This window comes from Octopus sinensis, linkage group LG2 (assembly GCF_006345805.1).
Source record: "Octopus sinensis linkage group LG2, ASM634580v1, whole genome shotgun sequence".
In the NCBI taxonomy this organism is placed as follows: domain Eukaryota; kingdom Metazoa; phylum Mollusca; class Cephalopoda; order Octopoda; family Octopodidae; genus Octopus; species Octopus sinensis.
The window spans coordinates 48951948-48966947 of NC_042998.1; the positions used below are offsets into that span (position 1 = coordinate 48951948).

A 15000-nucleotide genomic window follows, 5' to 3' on the forward strand; every position below is an offset into this window, starting at 1 on the left:
ACAAACCCGAGCAACGCCGGGCGATACTGCTAGTAAGAGATATATAAAAAATACAAAAATGGGACATATATATGTGTGTGTGTGTGTATGTATACATCTATATATATATGTGTGTGTGTATATATATGTATGTATGTATGTATGTGTATATATATATATATTAGAGAGAGACAGACAGACAGACAGACAGACAGACAGACAGAAACCAAAGTTTACATACACCTGTATATTTTTTTATATATAAAAAATACAAAAATGGGACAAGAACGCAAATCATCTAGATAGTTAGGTGATACAAAAAAGGGACAACAAAACATCCAGACAGACGATACAAAGAAAACAAGGATGGGTCATTTGGAGTTTTCTATCCTCAGTCAAGTTCCAGATTATCTTTGCAATTTCAATTGGTTATATTCGAGATTGCTCCAATCTGTTCAGCCCCAAGGAAAAATTAAGCTAAGAGCATTAGATTCCTTGGAAGAAAGCAACAAATGTATATGAAAACAAGGACGGAAAAAAAAGAAAAAAAAACAGAGACTGTTACAAAAGCAAATAACAGGACATAACAACAGGTGACTTTCAACTAAGGATGAATTAAATTAAGTTGGTGGGTGTGGAAGTAAAGCCTTACGGCAAGGATATAATATTTGACAGCGAAGAATATAGATGTTGCAAGGAGTAATACTTTTTTGAAACACTCTATGAAATTCCGCCAACAATATCGCAAATGATGATGATGATGATGATAATAATAATAATAATAATAATAAGAAGAAGAAGAAGAAGAAGAAGAAGAAGAAGAAGAAGAAGAGAAGAAGAAGAAGAAAATGAAGAAGAAAAAGAATTATTATTATTATTATTATTATTATTATTATATTATTATTATTATTATTATTATTGGTGAAATTAATTAATTTTTAAGAAACCGAGAAATTGATTGAGTGGTGACAATCAATTCTCATGTTGAGGTGGAAGAAACTAAAATGCAAGATATAGTAATAAAGTGGTGTATGTGGAATGTGTGTGTGTGTATGTATAAGTGTACATATGTATATGTGTTTATATATACATATATATGTACGTGTGTAAATATATATATATATATATATATATATATATATATATATATATATATATGTACAGGGTGAAATGAATAAATTGTCACCATTTTATACTTTTAATTTCATGCATGTGCTTTATTTGTTTTTGATTTTGTCGACTACACATTATAGTAGAGTCAGTTGGACACTGACTGTGAGAAAAACAGCACCATGATGCAATTCATTCTGCCAGAAATTTGAAAACGACATACTGTACTGCTTGGCATTTGCACCAGAAGCTCCAATACGAACATTTGTGAGTGTTTGGTTGCCATTCTGAGGACAGTGCAATCTGAGGACATGTACCAAGAGTGATAAAAATCAAACATCCAGTCAACTGAGTGATCACTAGCGATGGCGATGTTATGCCTCCATTCATTTTCCCACATGGCCTCACACCCAGCCCGGTGGCCTACATTAAGTGCCTGGAGGAGGTAGTGCTACTCTGGGTCAAGAGGGTGGCTACTGGAAGACCCTATGTCTGGCAACAGAACACTGCGCCATGCCACACCAGCAGAGGAACCCAGTCGTAGCTCTCAGACAATTTCTGCAGCCACATCACCCCTAACATGTGGCCACCTAACTCCCCAGACTGCAACTCCCTTGATTATTATGTGTGGAGCACAGTTAAGCAAAAAAACCAACAAAACTTCTTGTAACACCAAAGATGAACTGAAGGCAATGATTATGGCAGCATTCATCCAACTTAAAGTAGGAGACCCCCCACCACCAGAAAAGTCGTGTGGAGGCCGTGGTTGAAGCCAATGGCGATTTTATTGAATAAATTTACTCTTTCATATTTCAAGATATTTTAATGTAATTTTGGTAAATATATCTGTTAAAATGTGTTATCAGTGTTATTTTCATAATTCTTTTGTTTATGTTTTTTTTTAGAAACAAGTTATCTTCAATTAATTTAGGCCATAAATAATGTTGTGGAGACATTGGGTTAAAAACCCTTTGAATTGAAAAGTATCAAATGCTGCATGCCAGCAATGTGTGTGTGTGTGTGTGTGTGTGTGTGTGTGTGTGTGTCTACTTTCCTATGTTTGTATGGGTCAGTACTATTCAATTTTCGATTGTATTTTACACCAGTTACACATACACACACACACATTCTTATGTACATGCATACATACAAACACACATACACACATAATCACATATTTATATATGTATTCATACACACACACACACACATATATATATATATACATATATATACATTTATATACAGATGCATATAACGAAATTTGCCCTGCCAAATACTCTATCATCTCTTAACACATTGTTTTTGATGTCATGTCCATTTGTTGGATCAAAGCAACACATACTCCATACATTATTGTACAAAGTCTAAAACTAATGGAAGAGGAGAAATATTTTGAGTAGGTAACTGACTATTATTGACATAGTAATGTTTCTCGGTGATTCTCAGAATAATTCAACTATAGTTGATTTAGTTCTTCTTCTTCAAGCTATTACAACTGAGATGCATGTCACCACACCATTTCAGGAAACTCTATTCTGTTCCCCATTAATTTTTGTAGATCATCAGTTTTATATTGTGTGTCTCCACTTATAACAATGCAGTAGAGTGGTTTTCATCTTCTAGTAGAGTACAGTTGTTTCCAAAATATTCTTTTTACTATAGGAACAAGGCTCGAAATTTTGAGAGAGAAAGCTAGTCAATGACATGTACCTCAGTGCTCAACTGGTACTTATTTTATTGACTCCAAAATGATAAAAGGCAAAATTGACTTTTGGTAAAATTTGAATTCAGAATGTAAATCCAGAAGAAATGCCACTAAGCATATAGTCCACTGTGGTACCAAATCTGCCAGATCACCACTTTTCCAAAATTATATTTTATCCAATATGGATCAGCAAACTCTACTCTGCATTGAGCAACAATAGTAGAAATGGGTGGGGTGTGTCCATAAATCTTCTCTTTAGTCTTGTGCTCATGCTATGAGATGTTTTGAGCCCTCATGAAAAGCTTAGTGTATGTATCATCAAGTTGGTCTTGAAGATCCTTCTTTGTTGTCCAGGTTTCAACTCCATAGAGAATACACTTCTACACATGCTCTGAAGAAAGTCAGACTTGTTGACTTTGAAATATTTGACTGTCAATTGTTGTGAAGCTTGTTAGAGACACTCCAGGTCTGTCACTTCTCTGTGATGCAATATATTGATTTCAAATTTTGGCACAAGGCCAGCAGGTTCGAGGGAAGGGAGATAATCAATTATATTGACACCCAGTGTTTGACTGGTATTTGTTTTATTGACCTCGAAAGAATCAAAGGTAAAGTTGACCTTATCAGAATTTGAACTCGGAACATAAAGATGGGCAAAATGTCACTAAGCATTTTGCCAGGTGTGCTAACAACTTTGCCAGCTCACTGCTTTAATGTCAAATGTTATTTTAATGGATGTGAATGGAAGTGAGACTTAATCAGTCTATTGTCCAATATTTTATTTTGAACATGAAACTTGTGATGCTTAAGATAACCTATAAGAATGGGAGGTATAATGATAGAAATAAACCAAAATGTCAAACATTTTGGACCCTATATTGTAACTACTCACTCATTGAGAGTAGAAAGCAACAAGATTCTAATTGCAATGTACTGAAGTTTTTCCTGTAGAATCATGCCTGAAGTATATAAGACACCAAAATGTCAATAAGTTTGTTTTTTACAATTGCTACCATAACAGTAGTTCCTTGGAACCAGCTCATTTCATACCTCCTTCTGTCAAGCACTTCAGACTGACTCAGCTCTCCATCTCTCATCATTATTGTTGCATCCAGCCCCCTCCTTCTGGTCCCACACTAACTGCTGTTCCCAATCTTTCTTCTCCAAAGCATCACCCCTCTAGAATCTTTTTCCTGCTCATGTCTTCCCTGCATATGTCAACCTGCATGAGTTTAAATGAAACATTAATGACACCAAGCCCAATAATTTCAGAAGACTTACAAAAGGCAATGGGTACTGCCCCGTCCTTGCAGACCCAGCAAGTAAAAGTTACTGTTTTATCCCCTATATAAGTGGTTCTCAACCATTTTTTTTTTTATCTATGGACCCCTTTGATTACTATTTTATTCTGGTGGACCCTCATAGCCATTCAATGTTTAAATAAGTAGTGTTATACATACTTTTAAAATTCCTATTTTGTTTTGTGTAGGCTGAACTTTGTAACATGTCAGAGACAAAAACCTAACCCTTTCTTGAGACAAAAGCCTAGTTCTTTCTTGAGGCAAAAACCTAGTTCTTTCTTGAGACAGAAACCTAGCTCTTTGTTGCAATAAATATACCTCAAGGAAAATTTTTACATGGACCCATAAAATACTACAATGGACCCTAATTTACTATTTTACTTATGTCGACCTCCAAAAAGTCTTATATGGACCCTGGTTGAGAACCACTGCCCTGTACCATGCAGACATATTTTATAACATTTATCCAGTTCAGGCAAATATAGAGGAAAGAATTGAAACAAGAATTCAACATTGTGTCTATTACAAAAGTACTAATCAACAGATCAAACATTCAGAAGAGAAATAAAAAAAAAAGAGAAACACAAATATTTACTTACTAAATGTCAGATATTTCATTCCCATTGCTATATTAATCATCTTGTTTGGTTGGTATTTATGTCTTTATCATTGTTTTATTATTTTTGTTCTTCTTCTTCTTCTAGGTCTCTGCATCAAATGTTACAACTGTAACTCATCACCTTTCCAGAGTGGAAGATTCTGTGTCGAACTACCAAAGAAATCTTCATTTGAAATTGACTGTGATTTATTCCAAAAAAATTACACACGATGCCGTAAAGTGGTTCAAAATGGTAAGTAATAATAACTCATTTACTTTTCACTTTCATGTTGATATTTTAACATCAAGGAAATGTGAGATACACCAAAATACGCTGCATAAAAGTTAATGAAACTTAGTAGCTGGGCTCATGTGTGTGTGTGTGTGTGCATGTGCAGACGCATGCATGCATGTGTTCATGTGTGTGTATATATGTACAAATGTATATGTATATATACATATATTTACATAATAATATCTATACACATATATACACATATGCAAATACACACACATGCATATATATGTATGTGTGTGTGCATATGTAGGTATGTATGCATGTACGTATGTATGAATGTATGCATGTATGTGTGTGCATATGTATGTCTGTATGTATGTATGTATGCACGTATGTATGTATGCTCGTATGTATGTATGTATGTATGTATGCATGTATGTATGTATGTATGTAAGTATGTATGTATGCACGTATGTATGTATGCATGTATGTATGTATGTATGTATGTATGTATGTATGTAAGTATGTGTGTATGCACGTATGTATGTATGTATGTATGTATGTATGTATGTAAGTATGTGTGTATGCACGTATGTATGTATGTATGTAAGTATGTGTGTATGCACGTATGTATGTATGCATGCATGCATGTATGTGTTCACAAACCCTTGAGACTGAAGCTTCTGCATCTTGTCTGTTTAAGAAATTGATTTTCGCGTCATACTTTTTTTCAATCAGGGAAATGTTTTATAACCATATGCTGCAGGTAGTATCAAGCAGGTGATATTCAATAAGACAGTTTTTTGATGGCAACTAGATCAAACATTCACCACAAATATATATATATATATATATATATATATATATATATATATATATATAATATATTATACATATAGACATATATACTGACTATATATACATATATATATTCGTTCATTTAAGTGTGTAGAAGCTGCTTCACTTATTAGTTATACTTTATATACTACAGTCAATTAACAACACTTTAGTAAGTTCTTTCAGTCTGACAAATTCATCTTCTATGTTACTATAGTATCAGTTGCTTCCTTTGAGTTACTTACAAGTTATTATAAAGACATTACTCAACCAAACATCATGAACTTCACTCCATATATAAAGAACACAATGATTAAGATAAAAAAAAAATAAAGCAACTTAGGTTATTATATAGTTGGAGGTTTGGTAGAATAGTTATCAAGTTCACTTTGTAAGTGTGTAGTTCTGGGTTCAATCTCACTGGCCAGCCTCCAGTCAACCCAAATAAAATTGAATTGATGGTAGATGCATATATGGCTATGTAGTAATAACTTTGCTTCCTAACTTTGTGGTCTTGGGTTCATTCTTGGCACATGGTACTTTGAACAAGTGTTTTCTCTTATAACTCCAGGCCAACCCAAAATTTCTGAAAGAAATTATGGGATTTGGCAGATGAACACTGAAAAAAGCCTATTATATATATAGATATATATACGGGTGATTGTGTATAGAAGAATATATTAATAAAAGGAATTCCAACCTTGTCTGATTTTCACGTTTTATTTACAATCTTATAATGATATAAGATAATATGATATAATATAATATAATATAATATAATATAAAATAATAAAATAATAGAATGTTAAATGTTCATTCTGATTGAACTAGTACTTTCATGCATTAAATTCTGCAATCTTCAGGTTCATGTAGTAGTGGTGACAGTCATGCTTCACAATTTTTGACACCACAGTCAAAAATTGTGAAGCATGACTGTCACCACTACTACATGAACCTGAAGATTGCAGAAATTAATGCATGAAAGTACTAGTCTCAATCAGAATGAAGATTTAACATTCTATTATTTTATTATATTATATTATATTATATTAATTATATTATATCATTATAAGATATGTAAATAAAACGTGAAAATCAGACAAGGTTGGAATTCCTTTTATTATATATATATATATATATATATAATAATTATATATATAAGTTGCATGAGAGTTGATTCAAACTGTTACATAACGTGTGTATATATAGTATGTATATATATATTATAACATGTATATAAAATATATATAATAAATATATATATATTATATATATATATATATATATATATATATATAAAACGTATTATATATATATAATATATACACGTTATATAACAGTTTGACTCAACTCCAATGCAACTTAAACCTTTAGTACCCATATATAATGCTTATTCTTCATGCTGCTTTGAATTAATCATTCTTTATCTTGTAGCTCAGAAATTTCGATGGTATGTTTGTTTAGTTTAAGAATGATGTTGCATAGTAGATGTAAAGAGCTGAATCTTGCCAGTTTGAACATAGAACACCTAGAATAGTTGAGCTGGATATGGCCAGTTTGAACACTAAAGGGTTATGGTTTTGCAGGCTTGTAGAATGAACTTATTTCACTGGACATTTAAAGAAGATTAAAGAAGATATAAGACAAATTCAAGATGTCTTCTAGATGTTAGGCCTCTATTGTTCAACATAGGTCATGTGGTGTTATTAGCTTGAAAATAACACAGGTCCTTTTCTTTATTCTTTGGCCCATGTGCTCAGACAGGATGTCAGTCACCATCTCTTATCTCTTTTCAAGCAAGGTAATAATTCCCCATGGAACTACATATATATATGGAAAAAAAAGTAAAAATAGAAAATGCTAAAATAATTTTATAAAAAACATTTCAGTACCGGTTTCAGTCATTGAGACTTTTTCAACTGTAAGTATGGAAAACAATTAAATTTTGGAAAAATTCAAAGAAAAGTTTTTTTAAAAGAATATTTGCATAGTGTTCAAATACAAGTGACACTTGCTTGTTTCTGCCCGTCTCTGTCTCTCTTGTTTACTCTTGTGGGTTCGAGGTCATTGTGAATTATTATTATTATTATTATTATTATATTATTATTATTGTTATTATTATTCCCTACTAAGAATTCACAATAACCTCGAACCCACAAGAGTAAACAAGAGAGACAGAGACAGGCAGAAACAAGGAAAACGCCACTTGTATTTGAACACTATGCAAATATTCTTTTGAAAAAATGTTTCTTTTACTTTTTCCAAAATTTAATTGTTTTCCATACTTACAGTTAAAAACAGTCTCAATGACTGAAACCGGTACTGAGATGTTGTATATAAAATTATTTTAGCATTTTCTATTTTGACCTTTTTTTCCATATATATCAACTCATGTGTTCCTTTTCAACCTTCTACATATATATATATATATATATATATGACAGGCTTCTACACAGTTTCCATCTTCCAGACTCACTCACAAGGCATTGGTCGCCACAGAGCCTTAGTAGATGATACTTGCCCAACGTACCACACAGTGACATTAAGCCTGAAATCTGTGGTTGCAAAGGGAATTTGTGCATAAAATATATATTGTCTTACCATTTTGTTTTTAATTACTATTTAGCATAAGGCAAGAAGCTGACAGAATTGTAAGCATGCTGGCCAAAATGCTTAGCAGTATTTTATCCATCCTTATGTTTGGAGTTCAAATTCCACTGAGGTCAACTTTGCCTTTCATCCTTTCGGAGTTAATAAAATAAGTACCAGTTGAACACTAGGGGTGATGTAATCGACTTACTCCCTCCCGCAAACTTTTTGGTCTTGTGTCAAAAGTTGAAACTAATTGCTATTTAGAAAGCCAAATTATTTAATGTACATATGAACTATATATATATTTACATATACATGCATCAGCAATTACCTTGCAGTTGTAGCTAACTGTTCCAGATAAACTCTGTGCCTCAGACAGTTGCCACCCACTGGCTGTCTGCCAAGTGAGACTCAAATTGTAATCAATCTTCATTTTATTGGCAAAGACAATAGATATTTAGTCCAACGGTCAGTGAAAAGATTTGCCAAGAGACTAAATAGTTGTATCTTCAGTTACCCCTCACAGCAGTACTAGCAACCTACATATGAGTCTGAATAACTGCAATACAAGATAAAGTCTGATAGAAAATATCAACATTCATGACAACACTAGTTTCATGAAATATTGTGCTTTGGAAAATATGTGTGTAGTGGCCATGAGATTAAGAAGCTTGCTTCCCAACCATGTGGTTTCAGGTTCAGTCCCTTTGTGTGGCACCTAAGATGAGCATCTTCTACTATAACCCCAGGCCAACAAAAGCCTTGTGAGTCGATTTGGTAGACATAAACTGAAAGAAGCCTACTGTATATGTGTGTGTATATATATATATATATATATATATATATATAATTGATATAGGATAAAATTTTTTTCGGGAAAAAATTTTTATCAATGGCCAGCATATCAAAAAATGCCTTTAAAGGTAAAATTTATACATAATTTACAAGATAAGAGCAGAAGAAAAATTCTAATGCCAGATACGCCGAAAACAAAAAATTGTCGATAACCATTAAATTTATGCGTTTCGAAACAAGCCGATAGAAATCTCTAAAAAATTCTTTATTACCGTATTGGACCAATTTCGGGGTTAATTCACAAGAAATTTTCCCCTCTTCAGCGGCACATACGCTGGGTATGAATAAGTATTTCATTTATATCTCGTGTATGTGCCGCTGAAGAGGGGAAAATTTCTTGTGAATTAACCCCGAAATTGGACCAATACGGTAATAACAAATTTTTTAGAGATTTCTATCGGTTTGTTTCGAAACGCATAAATTTAATGGTTATCGACAATTTTTTGTTTTCGGCGTATCTGGCATTAGAATTTTTCTTCTGCCCTTATCTTGTAAAATATATATATATATATATATATACATACATAACGTATACTCTTTTCTCTTACTCTTTTACTTGTTTCAGTCATTTGACTGTGGCCATGCTGGAGCACCACCCTTAGTCGAGCAAATCGATCCTAGGTCTTATTCTTTGTAAGCCTAGTACTTATTCTATTGGTCTCTTTTGCCGAACCGCTAAGATACGGGGACAAAAACACACCAGTATCGGTTGTCAAGCAATGTTGGGAAGACAAACACAGACACACATGTGTATATGTGTATGTGCATGTGTGTGTGTGTAAAAAAAAGGAAAATAACAAAGCTTCGAGTAATGTAGAAAGTTTTAGAAAACCTTTATATTTCAGTTCCAAAGGCCCATCCTCAGAAGGAAGCAATCCAAGAAATGTCTAGTTATTACATTATTATATTTGAAATATATTTATTGTTTTATATTTCTGCTTAAATATAACAACAAAATCAGTATAACTAACACTTCTTGGACTGCTTCCTCCTGAGGATGGGCTTTGCACCTGAAATATAAAGGATTTTGTAAAACTTTCTGCATTGTTAGAAACTTTCTTATATTCCCTTTCTTTTTCCACTTCTTTACCACAATGCTTCAAGCAAACTATAATGCTCATATATATATAATATTATATATATATATATATATATTATATAAACAAAAGACGAAGGCAGGTGGTGTACAAACAAACAGATGTATTAGTATAGCGCTCAGGAATAGAAAAAGTCTTTTACGTTTTGAGCCTACGTTCTTCTACAGAAAGATACACAGAAAAAAACGAGAGAAACAAAGAGAGAAAAAAGATGCGTGTAGTAGCTAACGATCTATCATGGCGTCTAGAATGGTCAGACAGGAGAGGGGAAGTAGGGAGATAACAAGGTCACAAAAAAATACAGGGAAGTTTGGAAAGTATGAAATAAATGTAAAAAAATATTAATATATAAGAAAAATATGAAAAAAATAAAGTGAAAACGAAAGGGACAGTTTTACGAAAAGTTCAAAAGTTTGTAGACATCGTGGTGTATTTCAAGGATTTCACATCAATAACAAAGTCACTGATTAGTGTGGGCGAGGTGCAGCCAGAGGGTAAGTGTCCTTAAAGGTAAAAAGTTCAGTGGAGAGAGGTAGAGTGTCCGTAGGGGAATGATAAGAGTTGGTAGTGGTAGAGAACATAGGATCAACAAGTGAGACCACGTGGGCGCGTGATATATAAAGAGAAAGTTTACGAAAATAAACAAAAGACGAAGGCAGGTGGTGTACAAACAGACGTATTAGTATAGCACTCAGGAATAGAAAAAGCCTTTTACGTTTCGAGCCTACGCTCTTCTACAGAAAGATACACAGAAAAAGACAAAGATATATATATATATAATAATAATAATAATAATATGAGGGAATATTATTTCCTCATATTATTATTATATGTTTTATTTATTATTTTGTACATTATCATCGTTATATGTTTTATCTTTTATTTAATCTTTTATGATATGTAATTTTCTAGATGGTATAATTTAATTTTTCATTATTGAATTGATAAAATGTGGGGGTTTTTTCTATATATATATATATATATATATATATATATATATATATATATATATATTATATATATATATATATATATATATATATATATATTTTAAAAATAAAATATATGAAAGAATGGAGCTGAATGATGAATAACAAAATTCCTTATTTTCGACATATGTTTCGAAGGCTGCATATTCCTAATTCGAAGGTATAAGGAGTACATTATGCCGCTTTCTCATCAGGAAAAGCAAGGAACTTATGTCAACATCAAAATGCACAAAAAACTTTTAGATGATTGCTCACACGGAGCCCATAGCGCTATGGGCTCCGCGTGAGCAATCATCTAAAAGTTTTTTGTGCATTTTGATGTTGACATAAGTTCCTTGCTTTTCCTGATGAGAAAGCGGCATAATGTATGTACTCAATTATTCGAAATTAGGAATATGCAGCCTTCGAAACATATGTCGAAAATAAAGGGAATTTGTTAATTCGTCATTCAGCTCCATTCTTTCATATATTTATATTTTCAAAATAAACATACAAATTTCCACACGAAAAAACGTAATCTATGCCCTAGGCACGTAACTTCAACCGTGTTTTTTTCTGATGTGAATTTGTACCCAGGTATCGGCGTTAATTTAAGAATATACTTAAATATATATATATAATATCTATATAAACTATATATAATATATATATATATATATATATATATATACATGAGAAGTAATGGTTATTGCATTTAAACATGGCTGTTCTGTAGGAACCGATTTTACTAGCATTTTAATCCCAGGAGGATGCCACCTCCAGCTGGTTATTCATACCTGGATGACGGTAAGGGCTCATTCCCCTGCTTGCAATATACATTAGGTGCAAATTGCATTGAATAACAAGCTAGAGGAGGCATCCTCCTAGGATTAAAATGGTTGTAATGTCGGTTCTCATGGGACAGCCATTTTTAAGTGGCAATAACCATTACTTCAGAGTATGGTTACTGCTTTTATCTCTTATAGAGATCCATAACCAAGATTATAACTGAGTAATTGCATGGTACCTGCCAGGATACTTTATCCCTATCTATTCATTATATATTATATATATCATATATATATATAATATATATATATATATATATATATATATATATATATATATATATTATATATATATAAAATCAGAGAAAATTCTTTTCAGATTTTTGTATGCTAGGCTACTGGTTTTAAAATGATATTAATTAAATTAATATTCAATTTATCTCCCTCATTATTTAAATGTTAAAATATATATAATATACACATACACACACACACAACACACACACACACCACACATACATATATGTATATATATATATATATAGTTATAATCATAATTATAATTATTAAAAAAATTTTTGCATAAGTTTTTACCAATAATGGGTTTTTTTTTCCATACTGAAACTACTTGGTAAAATTTATTAATTATTAAATTAATAATTCTTTACCCTATATTGGATAAGAAAAAAAAATATATATATATATACACACACACACACACATATATATATATATATATATATAATATAAGGGATATTAGCCAACCGAATATGGCTAGGGACAGGGCAGGGTGGTGGGGGTGTCACTGTTGCATTTAGCCCCAGGCGAACATCAACGTCACCATATATATATATATATATATATATGTGTGTGTGTGTGTGTGTGTGTGTGTATATATATATTTTTTTTTTTTTTTATCCAATATAGGGTAAAGAATTATTAATTTAATAATTAATAAATTTTACCAAGTAGTTTCAGTATGGAAAAAAACCCCCATTATTGGTAAAAACTTATGCAAAAATTTTTTTTATAATTATAATTATGATTATAACTATATATATATATATATATATATATATATTAAAGTAAATATGTAAAGTATTATTACAGTTAAAAACAGTAATAATGAGGTGGTTATCAAGACTTCTACCTAAACAGGTATAATATAAAATATTTGAAGATTAAGGTAAAGATACCACTTGCTAAAAATCAAAGCAAAAACTTCAAAAAACCACCAATTCTATGATAAATACACACACGAGCAATGTAATGGTCATTTTAAAAAATAGGCCTATCTTCAGGATGGAATATGAAGGCAGCTAATACATACCCTAATATCAATTGATTTCATGCTGTGCATGAGAAACATGGTTTGCAATCCTCAGCTGGAGATAGTATTTGACATCTATTTCTAAAATATTCATTACGTTAGCTTGTCTTCGTTTCTGACTTTAAACATCCCACTTCGTTTTAAGAGAGAAACTAATGTACACAATAAAAAAGTAAATATGTGAAGTATTATTACTGTTAAAAACAGTAATAACGAGGTGTATTTATCATAGAATTGGTGGTCTTTTGAAGCTTTCACTTTGATTTTTAACAAGTGGTATTTTTACCCTTCTTTTCTTCATATATTATATATATATATATATATATATATATATGATATAATATATTATATATATATAGGCATAGGAGTGGCTGTGTGGTAAGTAGCTTGCTTATGAACCACATGGTTCCAGGTTCAGTCCCACTATGTGGCACCTTGGGCAAGTGTCTTCTACTATCGCCTCGGGCCGACCAAAGCTTATTGAGTGGATTTGGTAGATGGAAACTGAAAGAAGCCCATCGTATATATGTATATATGTATGTGTTGTGTGTGTATATGTTTGTGTGTCTGTGTTTGTCCCTCTCCACCACCCAACATCACTTGACCACCGATGCTGGTGAGTCTACGTCCCTATAACTTAGCGGTTCGGCAAAAGATATCGATAGAATAAGTACTAGGCTTACAAAGAATAATTCCTGGGGTCGATTTTCTCGACTAAAGGCAGTGCTCCAGCATGGCCACGGTCACATGACTGAAACAAGTAAAAGAGTAAAGAGTATATTTGGATGACTGCTTAATATTCTTGACCACTTTTAAATAATTTACATACCTCAATAAAATTCACCATGGAACAACACACAAAGGAATTACCTTTTTTAAACATACTTCTAATTAAAGAAAATAACACCACACAAACGGATCTCTTCTACAAACCTACAGACACACAACAATATTTGAACTTTCATTCCTCCCATCACTCACATACCAAAAGAAACATACCCTTTGACACAGCAATCACCAAAGCAAAAAACATCCCAACTACAGATCTCAGAGGAAAACATACACAGAAAAATAAAAATGAGCTCATAAGCATTCCTTTTGTCATCATCCACTACCCAAGAATATCATGACATCATCAATACTGCATGAAGATAGCTCCCAATTCTTCAACATTCAGCAAGAATGAACAAATTAATAACAGATTCGAAAATAATTTATAGGCGCAGGAGTGGCTGTGTGGTAAGTAGCTAGCTTACCAACCACATGGTTCCGGGTTTAGTCCCACTGCGTGGTACCTTCGGCAAGTGTCTTCTACTATAGCCTCAGGCCAACCAAAGCCTTGTGAATGGAGTTGGTAGATGGAAACTGAAAAAAGCCCATCGTATATATGTACATATATATGAATGTATATGTATGTGTGTGTGTGTATAGGTTTGTGTGTCTGTGTTCATCCCCCCACCATCGCTTGACAACTGATGCTGGTGTGTTTACGTCCCAGTAACTTAGCGGTTTGGCAAAAAGAGACTGATAGAATAAGTACTAGGCTTACAAAGAATAAGTCCTGGGGTCAATTTGCTCGACTAAAGGCGGTGCTCCAGC

The 15000-nt window shown here is 32.4% G+C and overlaps 1 protein-coding gene across 1 annotated transcript in view; it reads left to right on the forward strand.

The window, feature by feature from the left end:
- The first annotated feature begins 3586 nt into the window (after nt 1-3586).
- The window catches only part of LOC115232589, a 14924-nt gene continuing 3510 nt past the window's right edge, over nt 3587-15000 (forward strand). The window contains exons 1-2 of the mRNA XM_029802554.2: nt 3587-3627; nt 4708-4949. Coding sequence (XP_029658414.2) covers nt 3587-3627; nt 4708-4949 — 283 coding nt within the window. The remainder of the gene's footprint in view (nt 3628-4707; nt 4950-15000) is intronic.